Source organism: Peromyscus eremicus, chromosome 3, assembly GCF_949786415.1.
Source record: "Peromyscus eremicus chromosome 3, PerEre_H2_v1, whole genome shotgun sequence".
Classification (NCBI taxonomy): domain Eukaryota; kingdom Metazoa; phylum Chordata; class Mammalia; order Rodentia; family Cricetidae; genus Peromyscus; species Peromyscus eremicus.
Genome location: NC_081418.1, coordinates 107573724 through 107599519, shown reverse-complemented (window position 1 = coordinate 107599519; position 25796 = coordinate 107573724). Strand labels below are relative to the sequence as shown.

The following is a 25796-nucleotide window of genomic DNA, read 5'->3' as shown; positions in this document are numbered from 1 at the left end:
CCACTTACTCTCCCAGCCCGTTATTGTTTACATGGTTATTTAGCAAAACAGCTTGGGTGTTGTAGCTGCTAAGGTTTGTGTTCTTTGCCAGACAAAAGTGTGTTTTCTTTTTTATTTGCTGAAGACTTGAATATTTACTTTCTGTAGAATGGCACATAGAGTGTTTTCTGAATGTTGGCAACATTTAATTGAAAACTCAGTGCAGAAAAGCAAAACAACAACAAAGAAATTCCTTTTTTTCCCCTGCTTTTGTTGTTCAGAGAGTCCACCTGCATGGAAGTAATTGTGGTGTTTAGAGACTCGGTTGGTAATGTACCTGTGTCATAAGAATGAGAACCTGGGTTTGATCTCTAGGACTCAGTACAAATAAGCCTCTGCGGGTGAGCATGCAATTGTAATCCTAGCTCGGGGGTGGGGGGGTGAGTGGGATGGTGAGTGGGTTGGTGTACAGGACAAGGCAGAGCCTTGGGACTCCTGGGCGGTCTTGGGACTCCTTGGTGAGTTCCAGGCTAGTGAGAGACCTTTTCTGAATAAACGTGGTAGATGGTGTCTGAGAAGACCACCCAGCCCAAGGCTGTCCTCTGGTCTTCATGTGCACCACACATACAGGAATGTGCACACACACACACATTCACGTGCACAGAAAAGAAAGTTGTAGTGTCTAGGATAGGGAGAGGGCTCAGTGGAGAAAGTGGCTTATTGTACAAGCTGGCAACCTCAGTGCTACCCCCCAGAACCCACACAGAAGTGGAAGGAAAGAATCACCTTCTCAGAGTTGTTCTGTGACCTCCACAGTCACATTGGCGTGGATCCCCCACCACTGCAAGCACATCATATACAGACACATGCAAGAATAATAAATTGAAAAAATTATGGTGCTTAGCGTTTATTAGATCTTCTTTGTTGCGACAAAATTCCTGAGAAGATAGCTCAAGGGAGAAGGATTATTATTATTTTGGCATAATTGCCGTGTTTTGGTAATTTCTGTCCATGGTCACTTGACTGCGTTGTTTCTGGGCTTTTTTGTGGTGGGGCAGAACACCATGGCAGGAAGCATGTGGCCAACCAAGTGACTCATCTCATGGATGATAGGGAGAGACAGAGGAAGGGACCAGAGGTAGGATAAACCCTACAGGGCACCCCGCCCCACTCTGTGTTCCCCTCACTGTAAGTGGGCCTGTATTCTGTTCAACCATGAATTCATCAATGGCTTATTCTGCTAAGGAAGTTAGTGGCCTGGTGTCCAGTCACCTCTCAGTAGCACCATCAGCTGAGGACCAAGGCTTTCAACACATTGAGCCTTGGGGGATATTTCATAGCCAAACCATGACATCTTTATAACCATGTAGGTACAAAGCTCAGTACAGTTGTGCTTAATTAAGTCTGTAGGGTTCACTAAAATCAGAGGAACGTTGCTACTTGTAATGATGCATGCCCTTAATCCCAGCTCTCAGGAGGCAGAGGCAGGTGGATCTCTGTGAGTTTGAGGCCAGCCTAGTCTACAGTGTGTTTTCTAGGGGAACCAGGTTACACAGAGAAACTCTGTCTCAAAAAACCAAAACCAAATCAAAACAAACAACAACAACAACCAGAGGAAAGTGCTCTGGACTGAAGAAAACATGAACTGTTTAAGGGATGCCCTTGATGTTCTCAGCATCCAGGAGGGTCATAGATCTCACCTTTCAGAGGAACAAAGTGCCCACCTGTGGTAACATTAAGTTACTAAGTTGTGTTTGCTGTGCTGTTTTTGTGTTCACTTTGTGAGTGTAGGTGAGGGAGGAAGGAAGAAACAGTGCTGAGGGGACCTTGTCTGTCCTTCAGATCCTTGCTGCCCAGTACTGCCCAAGGTGAGGCAGAAGCTGCCATGTATGGCTGTTTTGTAACTTGAGGGAGAAGACAAGTTTACCATTCTTGAGATGTAGCTGAAGTGCCCTGTGTGAGGACCATGCTTGTAAGAGTTACTCTGAAGAGGTAGTGGGAACCACCTGACCTGACAGTATACTCCTAGAGCAGTGGTTCTCAACCTGTGGGTCATGACCTCTTTGGGGTCACATATCAGGTATCCTGCATATCAGATATTTACATTATGATTCATAACAGTAGCAAAATTACAGTTATGAAGTAAGTACCAATTAAATAATTTTATGGTTGGGGCCACCACAACTTGAGGAACTGTATTAAAGGGTCCTGGAAATTGGAAGGTTGAGAATCACTGCTCTAGAGGCTGAGTTGACACTCAGGACCGAGGGCTGTGATGAGGAGTCCTTCAGGCATCACAGGCCTCCCTGCAAGCTGCACCCTGAGCCTGCAGCTTTATAGCTTGTTCTAACTTAACCCTCACCACACACTGAGGATGCAGCTTTGATTGGTCTGCTTGTGTGCACAGAGAGCTATCTGGTAGGCTGTCTTAGCTGATAGTTGGTGGACTCAGGCCTTCAGCCCAGATCTCACCTCTGCTTGATTAACAGGAACTGCATTTGTTTCCTGGGCCCTCAGAATAGCGGTGCCAGCTAGGTGAAATGGGTTTTGTGGCAAAAGAGTGTCTTGGACTTGGGGGCTAAGAATCCCACAAAAATCACACCACTCAACAGACCTCACACAAGAGATTTTTTGGGGAGCATGGGGCACACAAAATGGTTACCTCTGAGTGGGGATGGAGACAGCATCAGCAGACCATGTCACGATGGTGGGCTTTACGGGGGAGGGAGGTTGTGGAGCATGTGCACAGGGAAAATACAGCCACAGTGGAAGCAGCGTGTTACAGTGGCCCTTAGTGATGGCGGGGCTGTTGGCACTGAGTCATCGATGGCTGGGTGTGGGACCGGGGAGCACCTGGCTCTGGAATGTTTACCTCTGGTGACTCTTCTCTTATTGTTCCTGTGGGAAGACATGAAGATGGTTTCTCTTCCATTCATGCCGGAGTCTGGAGGGTCCTCTGTCCTCTTGCTCTGCCCCTTAGTTTCTTTTGCCACTCCAGTCCGCATATGTTACCTGGGGAGGAGAATCCTCATTAGTCACATCTCAGCAGAGCAGTTAGGATGCTCCTTAGAACAAATCTACTGTGATAGAATTTTCTCCCACATAAAAACAAGTTTAGAGTTAGTAACTGAAACACTAACACAGCCAAAGCTCTTTTTTTTTTTTTTTTTTGCACTTATCTTTGATGGGGTCTTAAGTTGTTTTGTGTGCAACTTCCTTGATAGATTTTCCAGAATTGGACCCGTGAGCACTGGCAGAATGATATCCTCTATTCTCCACAGGCTTTTTCCAGAGGGAGCAGCTCTTCCTCAACCCAGAGCAATTGCAGCTATTGCTGGAACAATGTCACCTGTTCTGGGCAGGCTCCTGTTCCAGAGCCTGGCACAGAAATGGGCTACAGGAAACCACCTGTTTCCCAAGGAAATAAAGCTCTCCTTTTCAGCTCAAATCACTGATACAAAGTGCAAGGCCCAACACTTTCTCAAAACTGCTCTTAAGACATTCCCCAGAGTGAGAGCAGTGGAGAGAGCCAATTTGCTAAAACTTGCTGGGACAGTAGACAGTACCCAGCCAAGCCAGGAGTCCCAGTACCCATGCCACAGATGTGGAACATGGGACAGCCTCTTTCTAGAGAGCTGCAGATGCTGTTGAAGTTTCAGTTTTCTCCCTGGCATTTAAACCGTATGATTGTGTGTGTGTGTGTGTGTGTGTGTGTGTGTGTGTGTGTGTGTGTTTGAAAAAGAATAGAAAATTAGTTTTAATTGTTACTTATGAGGCACCATATGGCTACACTATAATTTTGGCATCCCATGGAGCTGCATGTGCATATGGAAAATGAAATTAATTGGAAATCACACCCTGAAATCTATTATTAAGTTAATATAGCTAACAGCTTGTGGGGTGTCCTCTCACTCAGCATGATGTAATTGCACATAATAACAAGTAGTTATAAGCTCACATAGGAGACAGGCCTGGATAAACAGAGGTCAAAGGGACAGGCTTGGAAAGGAAGAACATCAATAATGGATGCCACAGCAAACATTGCAATTCCTCACTGTCCACAGACCCAGGGAACAGGGAGTGGTTTACTCATACTCAAATGCATTGATCAGCATTCTTTTGAATTGCTTAGCAGAGGGACTGATTTTATTATTTTTTAACTGGTGTGGTGAGCTAAGGCCACTCTTGATTGAACTGGAAATAGTTATTAAAGTCAGAGACACCCAAACTTAGACGTGCATCGAAACCCATGATGTAACTTTTAAAGGCATGGAACTCTCGTCCTTTACTCTTGGAATTTTGATTTATGACTTATGCAGTACTCAGCAATTACAACTGCAGAAACATTGGGATTGTGGTATTGTTCAAGCATGAGCCATGGAAACCACCGTGTTAAGTTCTGTCTCCCAGCCAGCTCTATCGTATGTGAAACCTACAGCTTCTCTGACTTGGTCTGGAACTTTTAGTAGAGTAAGATAAGTTACATACATAAGTCTAGAGGTTCATTTGGGAAAATGATGAACAGTTTATGTATTTTATGTATTTTAGTGTGACAATTTTTAGTTCTATCTCCCACTTGTGAGACACCAATTCATTTTAGTGGCCAGGATGTAGCAGGAACTAAAACCTTTGTATAATATAAATTTGAATGTGAAAGGGGAAAAAGGTATTAATTCCTAAATATAGTCTTCATTAGAAATATTAGATACAGTCTCCGTCCATTATAAATGGCAATCCAGTTTATCATATTAATACTTGTTTAAAAATTTTAAATTTAATTTAACTACTATACTTTTGGGACACTAAGAAAATGAAAATAACTTTGAATTCAGTAAGGAAATAGTATTTTAGAAGAGACTAGCACCACATTTGTTAAGGTACCCTAAGAGTGTTGAATTTTATTTCCTTTCATCACATGGCGAAACTATAGAAGGATGAAACATTGTTTTCGAATATAAAAGAGTCTATGGAATGGCATTAAGAGTCTTTGGGAAGTAAAAAGTAAGTTCTAAAAGTCTACAAAATCAATCAAACAACATACATACAATGTGGTAGATAGTTACGTCACGGCTTTGAAAAATCAATTGGAATTCAGCAGATATAGGCCCAAAATATACAACCCAAATAACCTCCAGGGTGTTTCAGATCCTTCTCTGAGGGGACCCCATTTATTTTGGCAACTGTTAAAAATTATTTTGGGGGTTAGAATGACGGTTAGTTGGTAAAGTGCTTGCCACACAAGTGTGAGCACATGAGCTCAATTCTTAGAACCCATAGAAAGCTGGCAGTGGCAGCCATGAGCTTGGAATCCCAGTGCTGAGGATTTGGATCCTTGGTGCTCAGTGGCCAGCCATAGTAATAGAATCTACTAATTCAAAAACAGAGAGAGATCTTGTTCCAAAAGACAAGGTAATGAACACTCAAGATCTCTGGCGCCTCTCACTCTCTGTCTCTGTCTCTGTCTCTCTGTCTCTCTGTCTCTGTCTCTCCCTCCCTCCCTCTCTGATTCCTTTGTCAGGATTCTGTAAGAACTCAAAATTCCTCCCCTGGCTGAAAAGAAGATGCCTAGGGTTGTGACCTCACCTGGAACATAGGATTTGAAGTGTTTCCTTACAGCCTTTAGTCCCAGGAAAATGTAGAATTTGGTAAACAGAGGATCAATACTTATAAGTGATTAGTTATGTGCTACATTGGATTCCTTATGTGTTTGTACTAAGAACTTGACACTTAAACAGTAATTGGGTAGACATCAATTCTGCTTTATGTGTTTTGTTGAATAATTGACATTACTTTGTAGTTTTATGTCGAAGGATGAAGTTTTTGACAGTGATTGTAAATAATATTACTTTAATATTATTAATTATATTTAATAGCTTTAAAAGTTCACAGAATTTTTCAGTTTACTAGGGAATTGCCTGTGCCATTTAGTAGTTGAGAAGGTTTTGCTTCTGGTGTCAGACATTTGAAGCTCTTAAAAGAAAATGGATATACTAGATTTATAAATGCCATTTCAGATGTTTAAGGGAAATTAAATCTTCATAAGTGGCACTGATTACTAAAGGGAGTTTAGTGTCCAACTTAGGTGGATTGAACCTTAATCAAAGGCCCCTTGTAAGTAAATTAAAAGTTTAAACTTAGAAGTAGGACACCAAGATTTGCAATTTTATGGGGGGATGTAGCTTGAGTTTTTCTGCCTGGCCCACAGTCAGGACAAATCTCTCTCACCTGCCAGTCCCACAGCCACTCAGACCCGACCAAGTAAATACAGAGACTTATATTGGTTACAAACTGTATGGCCGTGGCAGGCTTCTTGCTAACTGTTCTTACAGCTTAAATTAATCCATTTCCATTAATCTATACCTTGCCACATGGCTCGTGGCTTACCGGCATCTTCACATGCTGTTTGTCATCGTGGCGGCTGGCAGTGTCTCTCTGACTCAGCCTTCCACTTCCCAGCTTTATTCTCCTCCTTGTCCTGCCTACACTTCCTGCCTAGCCAATGGCCAATCAGTGTTTTATTTATTGACTAATTAGCAACACATTTGCCATACAGAACATCCCACAGCACTGGGAAATGGATTTTTATGTATTTATTCCTTTTCTAAAGGAAGGTTAATTGAAAACCATGAGTAAGTTCTGCTTTGAAGCAAAGCAACCCTAGGATCTCCAAACACAGGTCACAGGACTCGCCCCTGGCTGCAGTGGCCTTGAACGTGGATCTGTGGTGGGTGAGGTTGGTCCTGGCAGGATGCATGGCCAAAGCAGATTCTAGAGATAGCACATGGCCTCACATGACAAGATGAGGTCTCAGTCGTCATTCATGAGCTGCTGTCCTGGGAAGCCCAGCAGATTGATTTCAGACCTTGGTTGTGTGGGAGTGTAGAGGAAAGGTTGGGGGCCACCAACTCAGCAGGATCTTTAGTTAACTATGTTTTAGTTCTTTTAGTTCAGTTAACTATGAACTGGTGAAAGCAACTTCTGAGTTCTGTGGTTATTGGGAGGTTTAGAAATAACATTAGGTACCCACTATATTGTCACCCCGTGCAAGCTCAGGTGACAAAAGTGGCATTTTGTTGAGGAAGAGGCTGAGGAGTTAGCATAGGGAATGTCTGGGCCAGATCATGGGATTGAGGCCTAAAACCCAGAGTAGTTTATTTTCATTTGTTTGCTTTGCAGAACATTTACAAGAGCCCATGAGACTTACTATTATTCCCCACCTTTACAGAGAAAGAAACTGAGGTTTAGGGGGCTTTGGTAGCTTTTCCAGCTCGAACTGGAGTATGTATCTGCCAAGTGTGATGAAAGACTGGAGGACACAAGCCCATGCTCTCCCCCACCTGCCCACGCTCTCCCCCACCTGCCCACGCTCTCCCCCACCTGCCCACGCTCTCCCCCACCTGCCCATGCTCTCCCCCACCTGCCCATGCTCTCCCCCACCTGCCCATGCTCTCCCCCACCTGCCCATGCTCTCCCCTACCTGCCCATGCTCTCCCCCACCTGCCCATGCTCTCCACCTGCCCATGCTCTCCCCCACCTGCCCATGCTCTCCCCCACCTGCCCATGCTCTCCCCCACCTGCCCATGCTCTCCCCCACCTGCCCATGCTCTCCCCCACCTGCCCACACTCTCACCTACCTGCCCATGCTCTCCCCCATCTGCCCATGCACTCACCCACCTGCCCATGCTCTCACCCACCTGCCCATGCTCTCACCCACCTGCCCATGCTCTCACCCACTTGTGCTGGTCACTGTCTGCTGCAGCTGCTGCAGGGAAGATAGCACCTTTGACCACAGAGTTGCTGTCTGACTCCTGTACCCCATCAATTGACTGCATTCTTTTTTACACTGTGTCCACAGTAAAAGTAGCAGATAAATATAGTAATGGACTGAGCTTCCTTCTTTAAAAAAAAAAAAAAAAGTGTGTGTCTGGATGTACCTGAAGGGAGATTGTATATGTGCACCACATGCACTCGGGTGCTCAAGAACAAGAAGAGTTCTTGCATGCTGAGTCTGTCTCCAGTCCCAGGGCTTTCTTTTGTTGTAATGTGATTGAGTTTATTAATTCACTAAACAGTTGGCGGTTGTCTTCGTCTCTTTACCCATTGCTTAGATGAGATACCCAAAAGGGTTTATTTTTGCTCTCAGTTCCCAGTTGCAGTCCTTCATAGCAGGGCGTCGAAGGGAGCCAGAGTGTGGCATTCAGGCGCAGGAAGCACCACACTTTGTCTGCTTACACTGTCAGGAGCCCATTCCCTGGGAATGGTGCCAGTGGGCAGGCTTTCTCATCCCAGTGTAATCAAGATAATCGGCCACAGACATGCCCACAGGCAAACCAATCTGAACAAGTCCTCACCGCCATTCTCTCAGGTCGTTCTCGATGTCTCAAGTTCACAGTTAAAACTAACCAGTACAGCAGTGTAGATAGTAAAGGGAATAGGCTGCCCTTGAATTGTTCATATTTGGGGATCCCATGCTCGAGGGTTGGGTGCAGCCTTGTGTGGGGCTCAAAATGAGAGAGATTTTGTGGTTGATATTATTGATCCGTATGTTGTCATCTTCTTTTCCTTTAGTTTGCCTACAGAATAATAGTTTGCATCTTGGCATCCTCATTCATGTACAGCATTTTAGTTTTTAGTGTCCCACCCTCAAGCAGTCTCTCTTAGCACATATATCCCAGTACTCACTTGTTTCCCCTTGACATTCCTCTAAGCCTCCTCCTTCCCTCTCTTGTTGTTAATCTCTTTCTACTTTCTTGTCCTATGTCTGTCTTTGTCTGTCTGTCTGTCTGCCTATTTTCCCTCCAACTATCCATATATCTGTACAACTCTACACTGTGCTTATGAGATGAAACATACAATATTTGCCTTTCTGAGTCTGACTTACTTTGCTTACAATGACCTCGTTTCATTCATTTTTCTTTTCTTGATAACTGAACAAAATTCTATTGTGTATATTATATTTTCCTTATCCATTTAAGCAAATCCATCAATAAATGGGCTAAAGAACCAAATAATCTGTTCTCAAAGGAAGGAATATAAATGGCCAGTAAGGAATTAAAAGAATGTTCAACATCCTTAGCCATTGAGGAAATGTACATTAAAACTACTATGAGATTCCATCTGAGTTTATTCAGTATGGTTATTGTCGAGAAAAGGAGCAAATGCAGATGCAGATGTGAGGGAAGAGGATGGGAGTATAAACTGGTATAGCCATTATAAAGTATGGAAATTCTACCATATGACCCAGCTATACTACCGAAGGGCTCTAAGTCAACACACCACAGAGATACTTGCACATCCATGTTTATTGCTACAGTACTCACAATGGCATATCTTTTCTCCAATTGTTCCATTGTTCTGAAGAAGTATCCTCTGTTCAGGAATTTACAGTTCCCTGGTCTTTTATATGTTACAGTATTTCTTTGAGTTTTGATGTCCTGATCTCAAGGAACAGTATCTACTACAGAGGATTGATGTGGAATCCTTAGAACGGCTCTTGATAAGTGGTCAGTCAGTATTGATTGTGTGGTGTGATATGTAACAAGCCAGTCATGCTGACACAGGACAGATAGCCAGCTTTACTAACTTGGCTGTACTAAATGCCAGCAAGTGCCAGCATCTAGTTCGCTGCCCTGCCCATGGTCTTTGACCTTCAGGCCACTACAGGCCTGGAGACCTCCCAGCACCAGTGTTGTTGGAAGAAATTCTGCACTGATGCAAGCTTCAACCTGCTCATGAGAGCCACAGTGGGAAAGTTCCAGATGGAATGGAGGGACGCGTTCTCTGCCAGCACACATGGCACATGGGCCAAGGCCACGGGTGCTAGATGATGGCCATAGGTACCGGAGTGGAAACTGACAGGCAGGAGGGAGACACACAGGCCCGAAATTAAGCAGAGTATCCGGCATAAATGGAAACATACTCTATGTTTGTGACAGGAGAATCTTGTCTCCATCCAGAGGTAGTCAAGGGTCAGTCTCCTTGGGCAGTAGTGTTAGGCAGTACAGAAGTCTGACATTCAGGCTGCTCTTGGAGGCAGCTCTGTTCCCAACTTTATGAGAATGCATATGCTTATCAGCTCTGATTTTTCTGTCAATTTTGAATGACAGAAGGAAATGCAGCACATAGGTATCCTACATATTCTTAACACTTGCAAAAATCAGCTTATTATTACATAGTCTAATTGTAGATTGATTTATTATAAAAATTTCTAGTGGATGGTATGTTCATCATCATTACTATCATCTGCCATTTAAATGATATGAAAGATAAGCCAGAGTCACTATAAACATTGTGGGAAATACTGCTCATGCATTCCCCCACATATAATAACTTGTAGCACTTCTGGTTATAAGTGCCATATGGATCAACTTCATTTTGTAGATTCTAAAATCCAGGCTCAGATTCCTGGCCAGAGTCACTTGACTGCTTCCTAAGCTGACCCAAAGCTCTGGGTCCCAAGGCCAAGAACATTTGCATTGCAGTCTGTCCTTTGCGGGCCATTTCTACCCAGAAGGGCCATAAGAGGGATGGAAATAGGTGGACACAGGAGACAGTTTAGGACTTCTGCTTGGTACTTTGGCTGTTGATGTTGGACATCATCTCAAGAGGGCATGCTACTCCTTTTTGTCAGGCATACGGAGTCAGGTGGCTTCAGGCAAGGTCTCACAAAGGCATAGCCTCACATTCCCTGCATGAGAAGGATCAGCTGATTTTTTTACCAGTGTAGATACATGTTACCTGGACCAAGGACTGGCCTTGGTCTTGAACCAGTAGGCTAGCTGCAAAGCAGTAACATTTTATTCTTGTTTCTGCTTTCCTCCACACTTCCTGTGACATTGAAGGGTGGTACTAAGCCCAGAATGGCTGGATGGTGTCTCTCTACTTCTCAGGTACCAGATTTGGTCTAGTGGATGATTGTTAAATTACCGTTTCTCCTTTATTTATGGATCTGCAGCAGATATTCACTGTGTGTGGTGGTGGTGTGGGGGTAGGGTGCGGTGTGTGTGTAACGGCTACCTTCTGCCACTAACTAGAGTTAACACTTATCCTCAGTATACATATGTACACATATGTATCTGTGTTTGATGGTCTATGGCTGGGACAATGGCATGCCTTTTCTTCTCTCCAGCTTTCATTTAAATCTGAAAAGCTTTTCTCTGACTTAAATAGTCATTAGAATGCAAGTCATATCAAAACTGTAAGAAAAAGTAAAAATGACTTGAACACCAGGTACCTGCTGCTGCTGTGTGCTTTCCGTCATTTGAGCTTTCTGCCTTATTTACAACAGTTTCTTCTAAAGTTTGCGAGACAGTAATGCAGTCTAGTTTGTAATGCAAATATCCTTTGACTTTTATCTTCTAAATACTGTCTGGTAGTTTTCTTTCAAAAACCCTGTAGGTTATAGAAAGTCTGGAGTCCTGAGTTAGCTTAGGCTTCAGGCAGGTGACAGTGACATTGAGGGCACAGAACTTTTGCATACAGTCATTTCATCACCCGTCACATATGCATCAGGCCATAGCTGTAGGCGTTGTTCCAACTTTTCTGAACAAGTGTCCCCAGGAGAATCCCTTCCTCATTCAAAGTGGAATAGCATGTGCGAATACCTGGGTAGACAAGACTCAAGGAAACACTTGGAGCAGCTCTCAGTGACAGATTCCAGCAAGTTTGCAGAACATCACTGCCAGAAAAGGTCACATGTAAAGCAGTTCATTCCCCCCCATGTTGTAAACGTAGTATGTGTTCATAGTTTTCTCTCTCTCTCTCTCTCCCCCCCTCTTTCTCTCTTGCCCTCCCTCCCTCCCTCCCTCCCTCCCTCCCTCCCTCCCTCCTTCCTTTCCCTCCTTTCTGTCTTTCTATACTTCTTGAAGTGGTATTTTGTCTGTCATTGACTGTGACTGGCTTAAGTTTCAAGCAAGATTCTGTTGAGAAGTCGTGTCAAGGAGACACCCCTGTGTTCATGAATTCCTATTAGGTACCTACATTAGGTCAGTTATTAGGCATTGAGTTTTGTACTAAGGTAAGGTTTTTATGTTTTCATGACAGCACAGCTCAAGAAGAGGGTTAAGATTCCTGGCACTGTCAATGCTATTGTTTACTCCCTCCCTCCCCGTTTGCCCTCATATCTCCTTCCTTCTTCCCTCCCATTTCTCTTCTTCAAGACAAAATCTCATGTAGTCCACCCTGATCTGGAATTTACTCTAAGGCCAAAGATGACTTTGAACTCCTGATCTTCTTTCCTTCAACTCCCAAGTGCTTAGATTATATGAACTACCGAGCAAGATTGCCACTGCTATCGTTTTATATATTTAATATATAATATTAATATTATATATTAATAATTAAATTAAATATATATTTAAAAATTTTAAGTTTATTATTATTGTGTTAGGGAGCACATGTGAATGTCAGAGGACAACATTGTGGAGTTCTCTCCTTCTACCTTTACATGGATTCCAGGGGACCAAATTCAAGTCTACAGGCTTTTGTGGCAAGTGCCACACTAGCCCCCTTTTTAAATACTTGATCCTAAGGCTACCTTCATGATGAGTTCTCAGGAATAGCAATACCCTTCTTGGTAAGGGCGTAGGCTCACAGCATGGCATTGAATGGTAACACCTCAGATTGGTAAGGGTGTAGGCTCACAGCATGGCATTGAATAGTAACACCTCAAAACTGGGAGTTGCATTTTAATTTTTTATTTAAATTTGTATTTAAATGTCACCGCTCTTCAAAAAGAAACTAAACAGATATTGAACTTTGGCAACTAATGTCTTGTTGAAGGGTTTAAGGGCAACTGTCCTAATTTTTTAGTTTACTTTAAAAGATGTATGAGAAAAAACATGTCATTAGAGATGGAGAGATGTGTCCTGAAGCAAATAGTGTGGAAGTGGACCACTGTAGAACCTTGCTGGTGAGGATGTAGATATTCTCACATCACTGGACCACTGTAGAACCTCGCTGGTGAGGATGTAGATATTCTTGCAGTAGCAGTTCAGCCTTCTGTGTGATTAGAAATTTGGAATAAAGTGTTGTTGGAGTCAGGGTGGAGTCCCTATCATGAGATTCTGTGGGAGTGAGTTCAGGCACAATCTGAGTGGTCTTTGTTATGTAGAGATTATCCACTGCTGTTTAGCTGCGTGACTCTGGGAAACTCAACTTCAGTTGGGCTGTTTTAGGAGTTAAATGGAGATACTGAATGTATTTAATACAAATCTTATTCCTGGGATCCCTAATGATGCTGTTGGTGCTAAGTTGAAAAGGGATAGAGCTGTGATCTTTAATACTGTCAACTTGACAAGTTCTAGAATCACCTAGGAGACACAAACTTCTGGGATGTCTATGGCACAATTACATGGACTGAGTAAAAAGGAGGAAGCTAGTTGAGTACCAGCAATCATCTCTGCTTATTGACTGTGGATGCAGTGTGAACAGCTGTTTCCCAATCCTGCCACTATGCCTCCCTCACCGTGATGGACTGTAGCCTCAAATTGTGAGCTGAAATAAACCCTTGTATTGTTAGGTGTTTTGTTGCAGCAACTAGAAAGTGGCTAGTGCATCTGTGATTGTGATACCACGGTGCGTAGAACATGGTGTTCATGAATGAATGGCCTTAGAAGGCCCATTCCAGGCCAGACACCTTCTTCAGTCATTTTTGGGGGCTGGTAAGGCAATCTTCCCCTGCTTCATGCTCTGTGGACCGTTAAGTGAGAGATTCTACACTGGAGATGTGAGGCAAGAACTATGCAGAGCAGGAGAGTGGCTTTATTAGGTGAGGCTTAGGCCTCTCCTCCCCGGTCCCTATGTGTAGACCCTGCTGGTGTGGCATCACTGAAGGGCTTTCAGTGGGGAGGTGGCATCTGTTTCATAAGACTTGGCCATGTCCTGAAGTCAGTGCTAATTTTTAAACACCAGTTTGTATAAATTGAGCTCTTTATAGAAGGACGGGGCCTCCCCTTTTGGAGGGTTGTCTGTAGCTTTTGGACAGGTATCCTGGAAAATTCTTGTAGGGCATGTATCGTGCAGACTGTCCCAAATCATGCTGGGAGACAAAGGGAAAGAGCTTGGAAGAGGTTGTAGATGGGATTAAGGATATCAGCACTGGGACAAGAGTTGTCAGTTGCTGTTGTGGGAAGGTGGCTTGGGGTAGGGGCTGTTTTTAGTCTTACTTTTCTTCTTTAAAATGTACCTAAAGTATGATGGAAATGCTTTAGGTGTTAATGCTTTCTTTCTTCCATGAGTGCTTCTGGTCCCTGCCAAGGTCTTGAATGTCATCAGTTGTGTTTTCTACTGATGTATGTCATGAGACGCTTGATCTGTCCTGTAATTTGCATAAGATTCATGTTTCTTCTAAAGAGCTAATGCTCTCTCTTCAAGCATCTTCATGCTTTGTGTGGGGAAGTTTGGTGGCCCCAAGTCTGTAGCCCGGCAATGTTACATAGTCTCAGATAAGCCTTGGGTGGGTCAGTGAGGTCATAGGGATCTGGGACTTCATGTTGGGAGATTATATCCTTAAACTTTCCTCTTGAAATAACATTGTTTGGTTTACTTTTAACAAACCTGAGATTACTAGTATTAATCTATATAAAGGAGCAAGATTTTATCTTTTCTAGGCTTGTAAGATATTACACTGAATGGAGTCTTTTTAGAGGTGATTTTTATTTAGTGTTACATTTTTTTATTATCAGCAAGGTATTAATGGTTATGCAAGCAATAAATAATGTCAGAGCTAAGTGCAGAAGAGTGGATGAGCTTACCACAATAATTTGGAGAGGTCTATAGCATAGTAATAAATACATATGTATATTAAACTATATCAGCATGAGAAAACAATGATTTAAGAAACCAATTTCAGGAGCTTTGTAGGGACCAAAATGAAAATTATTTCCTTGAAAACATAAGCATGTTTTGTGTTAGCATATTACGACCTTCTTTATGATCAATAAGTTGCTCAAACTAGTTTTTATCATGCCCACCTCCCATAACATCTGAGTGAAGGGATTGCTTTTTATGATGTCTAATAAATTGGTTATCACACCCAGTATAAAATTTTAGATTTAAAAGTTACATAAAAGTCCTATTATTAATAAAAAGTATTTCTAAAAGTTCACCCCAAACAGCTTCCTATTTGAATCTCCCAGTCCCTATCCTAGAAATGAAGTCAGGGAACCACAGGGATAGCTGCATGCCCATGTTTGTCCTGGCACTAATCATAGCAGCCAAGCTATAGAGCAGACCAGGTGCCGTCTGTCGAATGGATAAAGAAAATATATTGTGTATGTGGAGTAAGTATTGTTTAACCATAAAGAAGAACAAAATCATTTAATTTCTGGGAAGATGGCTAAAATGGAGGTGATTGTGTTAGACCAAATGAGGCTAGAAATGGAGATGATTGTGTTAGACCAAATGAGGCAGGCTTAGAAAGACAGGCGCCGTGTGTTTTCTATCATAAGTGGAATCTGTGGGGAAGAAGATAATGTGGAACTAGAAGGGAAGAAAAAGGGGATGGAGGAATAGGAGTAAAGGGAGTGAACATAATCAAAATGCATCACACATCTGCACTATCATGGTGAAGCCCGTTACTTTGAATCGTGTATCCACTAACAACTATACATTTACAGCTGTAACAAAAACCTGTATTACAGACCATCCTGTTTCTATCTTTTACTTATAGTTAAACTTGCTATTTCAGTAATGTGTGGTTTTAAGTCTAATGGGTAGCAATTTGGTGGGAGGCCAAGGATCCAGTCTCATTCAGTCAAGTGGTGTGGACAGTGTTGAAGTGGTTGATTCTAGAATCTGTTGGCTCAATGTTGATGGCCCGTGTCAGGCATAAGTAAAGTTAGAATAAGGATGCCATTGGGCATACAGAAAGAGTCATCACAGTGTTTTCTTCTTCACATGACCTACTTACAAGCATTTTTTATTGTAGTTGTGAGCTTTGTCTCATGAACATTATTTTGTATAAATATGTTTTCAGAATGTCATCTGTGATGTACAAAGTGAACCATTTTTATAAAACTTGCCCAGTAAAAACATGTCTTATTTATTTGAGTGTGTTTTTCTTAATGATTTTAACTCTTTTCATTTCTATTTAACAGTGCTTCCAAGAGCATTCATTGTCCAGAATGAGACTTGGGAGACCGTAAATTTGGTACAAAACTGTATTATAATCAGAATAACACTTGCAGTCAAGAAGAAGGTAACATTTGCAGCCAGCAGAGTAAAGCAACACTATAGGAGAGTAGTTTAGAATTTTATATCTATCTGTAGGTTTAGGAACTATCTCTGATATGGCTTTGTTCCATCTAAATATAAGAATTATACTAAAGTGATTTATTTTGATCATACACTCACCAGTAAAGGAATAAAATACAGTGAGCACATGAAATTTAGGAACAAGAAATGGCACACTTACGCCAAGTGCATTCTAATAATATGGCTATACTTTGATAACTTGAGCTGTATGTGTGAGCTATTCTCTAATTCTGGTTGATACGGGGCAAGAGGTCATACTCAGAAAAACCAGATTTGTGTGAGCTTTAGTTTTGGGAAATCAGATCTTTAAATGAAATGAAAACAGTGACATTAAGTGGAATGAACTTGGTACATACTGAAGGAAGAAAATGGTAACCTTCGAATAGAATTTGCGCCCTTTTCATACATTTAAGTAAGTACTAGTTGATGAGACCACTTCTTGTGTCTCTGTCAAGAGGGGAAACTTCTGTACTGGAGGCTGCCCACTTAGACTTAGCACTTAGTTCTTTGTGTGTGGTGTGTGTGTGTGTGTGTGTGTGTGTGTGTGTGTGTGTGTGTGTAGTTTTTCAAGACAGGATTTCTCTGTGTAACAGCCCTGGCTGTCCTTGAACTCACTCTGTAGCCCAGGCTGGCCTCGAACTCACAGAGATCTGCCTGCCTCTGCCTCCCGAATGCTGGAATTAAAGGTGTGTGCCACCACCGCCCGGCCTCTCTTAGTTATTTTACTGAGATCATTTTTGACTGGAGTACAAGTTGCAGGAGGTAACAGCGTGAATGGCCCCCCTTCCCCCCTTTTCTGTTTGCACTGACCTGGGGAGCTGTATGACACAGTGGCAGAACACATCCTTAGCATGGGCAAGGTTAAATCCCTGGGTTCAATCCCCAGCACCACAAAACAAAACAAACATGGCTTCAGTCACTAAAATGGTTGTTTGGCTTACCACCAGGGAGGCCCAGAATCCTTTGACATGAGGGCAGATAGTGACAGGTTCATTGACAAATCACATCAAGGCTGCAGCCTTTTCTGGATCTTGGTGGTTGGTGACAAGAAGTGGTTTAATCAGCCTTTGGGGTGTCACGTACCAGGGGCCAGCTGTGGGTGTTGCCGAGCTTTCCAGTTGTGCAGCTGATAATCTAGGCGGGGAAGCATTTCTCTCCTGGCGACAAGGGCATGTGCTGTGGGATGGTCTGTATGTCAAGTGTGTTGCTGATTGGTCAGTAAATAAATCACTGATTGGCCATTGGCTAGGCAGGAAGTATAGGCGGGATAAGGAAAAGAATTCTGGGAAGTGGAAGGCTGAGAGAGACACTGCGAGCCGCCATCAGGAGAAGGAAGATGTAAAGTACCGGTAAGCCACAAGCCATGTGGCAAAGTAAAGATTAATAGAAATGGGCTAAATATAAGAGTAAGAGCTAGACAATAACAGGCCTGAGCTAATGGCCAAGCAGTTTAAATAATGTAAGAGTCTATGTGTTTATTTTATAAGTGGGCTCTGAGACTGGCGGGACTTGGTGGTGGGAGCTGGAGAGAAATTCTCCAGCAACAAATGGCGTCCAACGTGGTGGCAAGAGTTTCCACCTAAAAACTTAGAAAAAAGATTCTAAAACGGACCTAAAAACAGCTTCCTAATTGTCTCTCTCAAATAAGCGGCAGCTGCCGGTTTGAGCTACTGGCGGGTTCCTAGCGTGCGCTCTCGACCTGCAGTATGGTGGGAATGAGGCCTCTGCAAGTAGCACATTAAACTGTGTGGTGAATTTAGCCTTTGCTAGTACAAAACAAAAAAAAGAGGTTTCTGGGCTACACGCTACTTTGGTAAAAGCATAGACCCACTATTTCTGAGAGTTACGGCTCCCAGAGCTGGCGGAAAGCGGACTACCGCCATGTTGGGAAGCTAAATTGGGCGGAGCCAGCAGCCACAGCTGCTGCAGTTTAAGACAAGAGATTCACAATAAGACAGATTCAGATGTAATAGTTTACAATATGTGTAAAAGATACGTAGGCTTGAAAGAGACAAAAAAGGTGATATATAGAGTTATAGAAACAAGTACATAGTTTTAAAAAATAAAGTCATTAAAGAGACAGTAAAGGTAGTATAAAAAATAAGCCACGTAAAAATGGATATTACACAGAGAATCTGGATTGTGTTGTCTTTGGGATTCTTAACTGCAGAGAAATATTTTATTGTAAAGGAAGCTGAGTTAAACCAATATGTATACTTTAAAGATACCTTGACTTCAAAATTTGGATATAAGGATATGTTGCTTTGGAAAAGAGTCTCTTTTGTTTCCACAGAAAGCCAGAGACTATGGATTTGTTCCAGATTAAGATACATCAGGTTTGACCAGCCAAGACCCCCTGAAAGGTCTCCAATGACACCATGGCCCAGATGATTCAACATCCAGAATGGTTTCAAGTCAACTGGCTCAGATATACAGCCTCACGGACTACTCCATGATCCTAAAATTTTCTTTCTGTCTCCAGAAGATACAGCGCCCCCCTCCAGCAGGAAGTAGTAAGAGAAGCTACGCCCAAATTCCCAAATATACCAAGCTGGCTTTAGAGATGGAATTGGCTCACTCCCCCTCTAAACCCAGACATATTGCTCAAAAAAAAAAAAAAATGGTTAAGAGATTCTTATGTCCCAAATCAGAAGAGCCCTCTGGTGTGGGACAGACAAAAACCAATATTTTTATTTAAAACAGGTTGATTATAAATACAATCTCTTTCTAAAGAAAAAAAGGGGATAGTTTAGATATGATAGGATGAAAGGGTAGATTAATGAACCTACTGTTAAAGAGTAACAACTTGTTTAAAATGTTTTACATCGCTATAGATTTTAGTTTATTGATACAAATTTAAACTTAATTTTGTTATACTATATATATATTTCTATTCTTGTTTGAGGTATTATGTTTATGTAACTCATTTAAAATTGTAATGGATAATTAAAAAATAGATTAATAGTTAGTCATCTATGATAATATTTGTAGCCATGTTAGTTAAGTCTTCTAGGTATACATAGATATATTTCAGATAGATAGGTAGTCTTCAAACACTTCAAAGACCTACAGAATATGGCATTTAAAATGTTTTAAAAATTTAGACTTTCTGGACAGTGAGACATGTCTGCTCCTGGCAGCACCGATTTACTTCAGAAAGGAGGATGGGCATCGAAGACACTCTATATGGAGTTTATCTTCACCTTGACAAAAATAGCCATTTGGGCAAGAAACTTCTTGCCTGGACTGTCTGATCAACTGGACATGCAGGACCCATACAAAGGTGACCACTGAACTTTGCTTGACAAAATGGTCCTTTAGGTTCCTGCTTTGCAGAGAAAACTGCCAGACATTCTACAAGACACAGAAAAAAGTAAATAAGAGACTCTAGGCCTGTGGGCTGAAGACAGATGTCCCAACTTTACAAGAAAACTTTGGATGACTGTCCAGGCTCAGCTGTCTCTGTCTACCCTGCAAGACTCCCAAAAGTTGCTTGCATCCTTCTCCCATTTCTCAGGCAGTATTATATCCTTCTGAGGTCTTTGATGTGGTTAAAGACTAGATACTTACAATTTTCCTTAGTTATAATAAAAGATAAGTTAGATATAAAACCTTAAACTTACAAATATAAGATAGATAGGATCTCTTCTTTAATATTGTAACTGTAATTCTTGCTTGATAATTGTTTTGTTATATGTAATTTTACTATGTTAAAGTTAAAACCTTCCTTTTTAAGAAAAGAAAAGGGGAAGTGCTGTGGGATGGTCTGTATGTCAAGTGTGTTGCTGATTGGTCAGTAAATAAATCACTGATTGGCCATTGGCTAGGCAGGAAGTATAGGCGGGATAAGGAAAAGAATTCTGGGAAGTGGAAGGCTGAGAGAGACACTGCGAGCCGCCATCAGGAGAAGGAAGATGTAAAGTACCGGTAAGCCACAAGCCATGTGGCAAAGTAAAGATTAATAGAAATGGGCTAAATATAAGAGTAAGAGCTAGACAATAACAGGCCTGAGCTAATGGCCAAGCAGTTTAAATAATGTAAGAGTCTATGTGTTTATTTTATAAGTGGGCTCTGAGACTGGCGGGACTTGGTGGTGGGAGCTGGAGAGAAATTCTCCAGCAACAGGCATGGTAGATGATGATGAAAGCAGAGTGCCCTGAGTCTCTTCAAGAATTTGAAGTGACTGTAATTAAACCTTTGAGTCTACAGCAAAAAGTACTTTTCCCACTTGAGGTCTTCAGAAGACGAATAGGAAACATCTTTCTCTGTACCATGTTTTGGACAATCACTGAGAATAATCATTGATAGCCATCATGCTTTGTTTTATGGATGCACCAGCCACTGAGATCAGCATCGCAGCTACTGTATTGTGTTTCTTCTTCATACTGCTGTAGCCCGGTGTGCCCTTTTACAATGACCTCTTCTCAGGCAGGCATCTTCTTTCACCTGTTTGTGTCTCTTCTACAGGAGTTGTGTTTGCTGGTTGTCTGATAGCACTGAGGGTGGGACCCAGGCTTGCTCACCTACTGAGCCACATAGACCCTAAGTTGGGCGTGTTAGTCCAGGGTTCTCTCACTCCAGTATCGTTGCACATGCACGTGCTGCTGTTAGACGCAGTAGCCTGACTGGACAGTGAGTTCATTTGTCTTGGTTACTTTTCTGGTGAGTTCTGATAGTGAACAGTGAGCATAGCTTGTTTTTACCCACCTTGGCGGGTGGCAGCTTGTTCTAAGTCAGGTTTGGCCGATGGCGGGATGGTTCTTATTGAGGGAAGAAGCAAGAGTCACAGGTGGGGAGGGCTGTGTTCTAAGAAGGTGCCACGCTTGCTTCTGAAAAGGTGCTGAGCCTTGGCCATGGGAAGATAAGCTCTTGGGAGCAATGAGGAGTCCAGCTGTGGAAGCCACAAACGCGCCTTCCAGCAGCAGCCTCGGCATGGGCTGACTGGTCACTATCTGGCCCTGTGGCTTCAGAGTGTGCAGTCCTTTTACAGCTCCCATGGTAAAACCTTTGTGGTCTTTCGCCTTCAACCTTTGCCTGACTGAGCAACAATGGTGGTGACAATGAGTCCCCGAGCTGAAGTAGCCAACGACTTACAGATAGAGCTCAACGTGAATCATGGCAGTTATTTTTATGTTTTTATCCGTTTATTTTGTGTGTGTGACTGGAGCAGAGGTTGATGCCAGGTGTCTTCCTCAGTCACTCTCCACCTTGTTTTTGGAGACAGGTCTCAGTGAGCCTGGCGTTCGCTGTTGTTCACTGACGCGGCAAGGCTGGCCAGCGGCTGCACTCCAGGGACTTTCCTGGCTTCCTCCCCAGCACTGGTTACAGGCTTGTGCTGCTGCACCTGGCTTATATGGGTGCCGGGGATCAGAACCTGGGTCTCATGCTTCCAGAGCAAACGCTTTACCTACTGAGCCACCTCTCTCCCAGCTCTGTCTCTGCTAATCCTTGAAACAATCCTCAGGATTGTCTGACGTGGTAAACTGAGTCCCAGAGCCCTGTGGTTAACACTGTCTAGCTGAGTGAAAAAGACCGTCAGGCCTAGAATCAAGATTCCAAACCTCAGGTGCTGAACCCGAAAACCATGGCAGCCTAATGGAAATGATTTAGTTCTCCAACGTAAATAAAGACAGCACACAAACACAATGCCAGCTGTGGCCTGAGATGTGTGCTGGTTGGTTTTTAAACACATTCGATTTGGAGCATGCCCCTCCCCACCAAATAGGGAAAGGGAGCTCTTGCTTGCTAAAGGCCCCATTTACCGCTCTGTGACCTCTCACCCCACTTCTCCGCCAGGCCTATAGACATGTTTGAGTTTATAACTCTGGTCTAAAAGGTCAAGAACAGAGAGTTTATTCTCTCTTTGTGTGAGCTGAGAAACAAATATTCCCAAACCCCTTTCCCCCCCCAGGAGATTTTTTTCATTTTGCCTATATATATTACAAAAAATATTGCTTGCTTTTAGTTTTAAAAACATTTCCGTCTTTCTTGGCTATCCCTGTCAATATATAGAACAACTGCTCAGAAAACTATTGGTTTCCAAGAATACAGTTATTAAAGGCAGCCTTGTGTCTTGACTGTAAACCCTTTCTGTACCCAGTCCAGTCTTCCTCTGACATCTCAAAGGCTGACAGGCAGTCAGATCCTCTGCCACATGGGAGTGTCATTACACAGTAAAATTCATACTGCCTCCCTGCCTTTATTTAGTGTCTTATAGCACACTCAGAAGAGCAAGGGAACATGAGCTTGGCTTTTCCCATATGTGTGAATACCAGATGCTTATGCTGCTAGGGTGTATTTATTTGACTGTCGTCCTCAGTAAACAAGCTACTTCTCCTCCTCCTCCTCCTCTTCCTCCTCCTCCTCCTCCTCTTTTCTCTTCTTTATTTATAATCTTTGAAGTTCCTTATTGTCTTTATTTTCAAAGTTGATTTAGGAGTGCTTTTACTAAGTCCACGTGGAAGTCCTATACCATTACTGTTTTTGTTTTTCCTGCCCCTTTAAAGAGGATATGAAGAAAAGAAAGAATTTAAAATAACCGCTATCTGGATTTTTCTTTTTCAGATGCAAAAGAAATTGTTTTAAAAGCCCAGATCTTAGCAGGAGGAAGAGGAAAAGGAGTCTTCAATAGCGGTTTGAAAGGAGGTGTTCATTTAACAAAAGAGTAAGTCTGGAGGGTTGGGGCCCCATCCTGTCCATGACTGAAAGGGTTCTTGAGCAGGAGGGCTGGGGCAGGGTAGGGTCCAGTACAGAGAGGGGTAAGTGAAGGCATTGGCAGGCCTCTGGCTGTGCCCCAGGGCTTCCTTCTTCCATTAGAGGGCTTTGTATCCCTCACTGAGGAAGACACTACTTGCTCTCTCCCAGACAATCTGAGCTACATCCTAAGAGTTTGAAATAAAATCACTTGTAACCGAGATACCATTTCCATCATGTCAGTTCAGTGGTTCCCTGTGACTGGTGGCGTCTTTGTGTGTGTCCTCTGGTAGTCCGTGCCTGCCTTTATCTGAGCATCTTCCTAGCATCCTGCCCCAGCTCCAACCCTTGACTCTCTTCCCATAACAGTCTTTTCATTGATTGTGCTCCTTGTTTTCCCTCATTGTTTACTGTTTCCCAGATCACCCACTATCAGTGTTCCATTCACCTTCTACCTAAATCTGTTACACATCTAGTATTGTTTCTTTACACATTTGTTTAGGGGAGAAGGTAGCAGAGTTCAGCATCCCTTCACTCATTCCTTTATTTGTATTTGGCTCTCGGAGCCTTTGTGACAGCACTAGACACACAGAATGTAATGGAAAGACATGCATTCTGTGGATAATGTGAATGTGAAGGTGTCAGCTAGAGGTGGACCCTGGGCAGTGTGGCTATGAGGAGGTTGGGAGGCCGAGGTAGTCTTGGGCAATATGAATGTGTGTGGAGGTAGGGTGGTGGAAGTAGCCCTCGGTTGTGTAGATGTGAGGAGGCGGGGTGGTGGAGGTAACCCTGGAGACTGTGGACCCTGCTGTATAGTGAAGTGCAATATAGCCTGATTGTCTTTCTTTGTCATTCTCTCCTTCCTGTCTTTCTTAGCCCTAAAGTGGTGGGACAGCTGGCTCAGCAGATGATTGGTTATAATCTAACCACGAAGCAAACTCCAAAAGAAGGTGTGAAAGTTAACAAGGTAATCAGAATGCTCTTGTTCATTTCGTCTGTACTTAAAACAAAAGAACAGAGAGCTGGACTTGGCGCTGACAGATCTAATGAGGCACTGTTCTTTGGCAGTGTGCTGTTTTTGTTTAGGGAGTGCTGTGTCTTTGAAGAAAGACCCAAAGGGCTGTGGATATTGGCATTCACCAAAAGCCAGTGAGGTGAATGACCAAAGCAGCAGTTTTCCATGCAAAGCACAGATCCATTCTGCTTGAAGCTGACAAGGCCTGGCAGGGCAGCCTTGTACTCAGTAAGCCCTTCCTGTTCCCATGCAGCCGAACTTAGTCTTTTCTGTTAGAATTGCCTGGTGCAGTGGTTTTCCCTAAGAATACCTCATGCTCTACTTTGATGTTTCTACCATTTTAAGTCTCTAGCTGTGCTAGGAGTATAGTATTAGTGAAGACTGCTAGCAGTAAGTGTGTCCAGCACGTCCACCCATGTGCATGCATACACATGACACATAGGCATACCCACACAGAGAAAGTAAAGCTCAGACAAGAATGGCCTGCCTCTGTTGTGCAGTTATGAATGTAGGAGCCAAGTCCAGAACCTGCCTCTCTCCCTACTGCCTATTTTCAGCCTCCCCTATCCCTCTTCACATATAAAGCAGTGGCAGCTGCCTCTTGTGCATACTCCAGTGCAAAAGGAAGAGGGGGCAGAGACCTATGTTCACAATGCAAGACCTGTGCTGCAGAAGGTGAATTCAGGAGCAGATCCCCTAGGGTGTCACATGTGGCTGTGGCTGGAAAGACCCATCCATCCTAACAGTAAATTGGGCCCCACTTTTTGGCTCTGCTCTGTTGCTATAGCATCAGAGACTTGTAGCCTGTGTCACTGTGCTGTACTTGGGGTGGGGCACTGAGTGATACATTGTATTTTTAGTTTCCATAGAACTTTAGAAAAATTCTTGGTACAGCTTTAGAAAGATGTCACCGGCTTGTTCTTATTAAATCATTGTAGGGCTAATCCTGGTCAAAATAGGGGCACTGGAAAGCAGATGATCTCCTAAGGAGACATTCATGACTTTCCCTGTGCCTCTCAGACCTCAAGAATTTGGGATACCCTTAAGAATGATGCTGGGAGAAGGGAAAGGTTGAAGCTGCTGGCCTGGCAAGGAGCTGATCTCCCAGGAAGATTTCACATAGCTCAGAAACCCTCTGGAGCACCCTGCAGAAAGACTGAAAACAGTGCCTGGACTTGGTAGCTACTCACATCTGTTGCTCTAAACTCATGTCAGGACCCAAAAAATGAGCTTGGGGGATGGGGATTACTAGATCTGTATTCCTTTTCCCAGTGTGACACATTGAATGAATGTCCTCTGCTTTTTGGTAGTGTTTGTTAAGTGGCCTGTTAATTCTCATTGCAGAGCCAAGCTTGTTAGGAAAACTAGCGCCCAGGTCTCACATAGGACAGTTCCAGTAACAGTGGGATGTTGGGATACTGATAAGTCATTAGCTTCATCTACTGAAACAACAAGTCATCTCGGACTTTAAGGAGCAAGGCCAGAAGCTGACTGTGGGTCTTCCCCCTTGCAGCCACCTCTCAGGTGGTGCAGGGACTGTCAGAATTCACGAAGATTTGTTCTTGTTTAGACTGCAACTCTACTTTATTTCCCTTTTAAATCTGATTATGAGCCTTTACCTGCATAACTAATTCAAAGTTTGTCCACAGAAAGCATAATTAGTACTTTTATTTGTAGGGGATTGTTTTATGTGGACACATGGGATTTTAGATTAGAATGTGTTAAACTTGTAAAAAGCATATAAAAACGTCTACTCGTCAGATTTGCACTATCTCGTAATAGAATTCTACAGAAAATGGCTTGTAGCCTAGTCCCTGACATGCTGCAGATAAGCATGTTTTTGAGGATTGAGGCA

At 43.0% G+C, this 25796-nt stretch overlaps 1 protein-coding gene across 3 annotated transcripts in view; it reads left to right on the top strand.

The window, feature by feature from the left end:
- The window catches only part of Suclg2 (succinate-CoA ligase GDP-forming subunit beta), a 279164-nt gene that overhangs the window by 117734 nt on the left and 135634 nt on the right, over positions 1–25796 (top strand). Inside the window, exons 3-4 of one of the 3 annotated variants that reach the window (XM_059258255.1) lie at positions 22798–22897; positions 23803–23893. In XM_059258255.1, the coding sequence (XP_059114238.1) occupies positions 22798–22897; positions 23803–23893 (191 nt within the window). Of the gene's footprint in view, positions 1–22797; positions 22898–23497; positions 23653–23802; positions 23894–25796 lie in introns of those variants that run through there. The other 2 variants (XM_059258257.1, XM_059258256.1) reach the window with 2 other exon arrangements.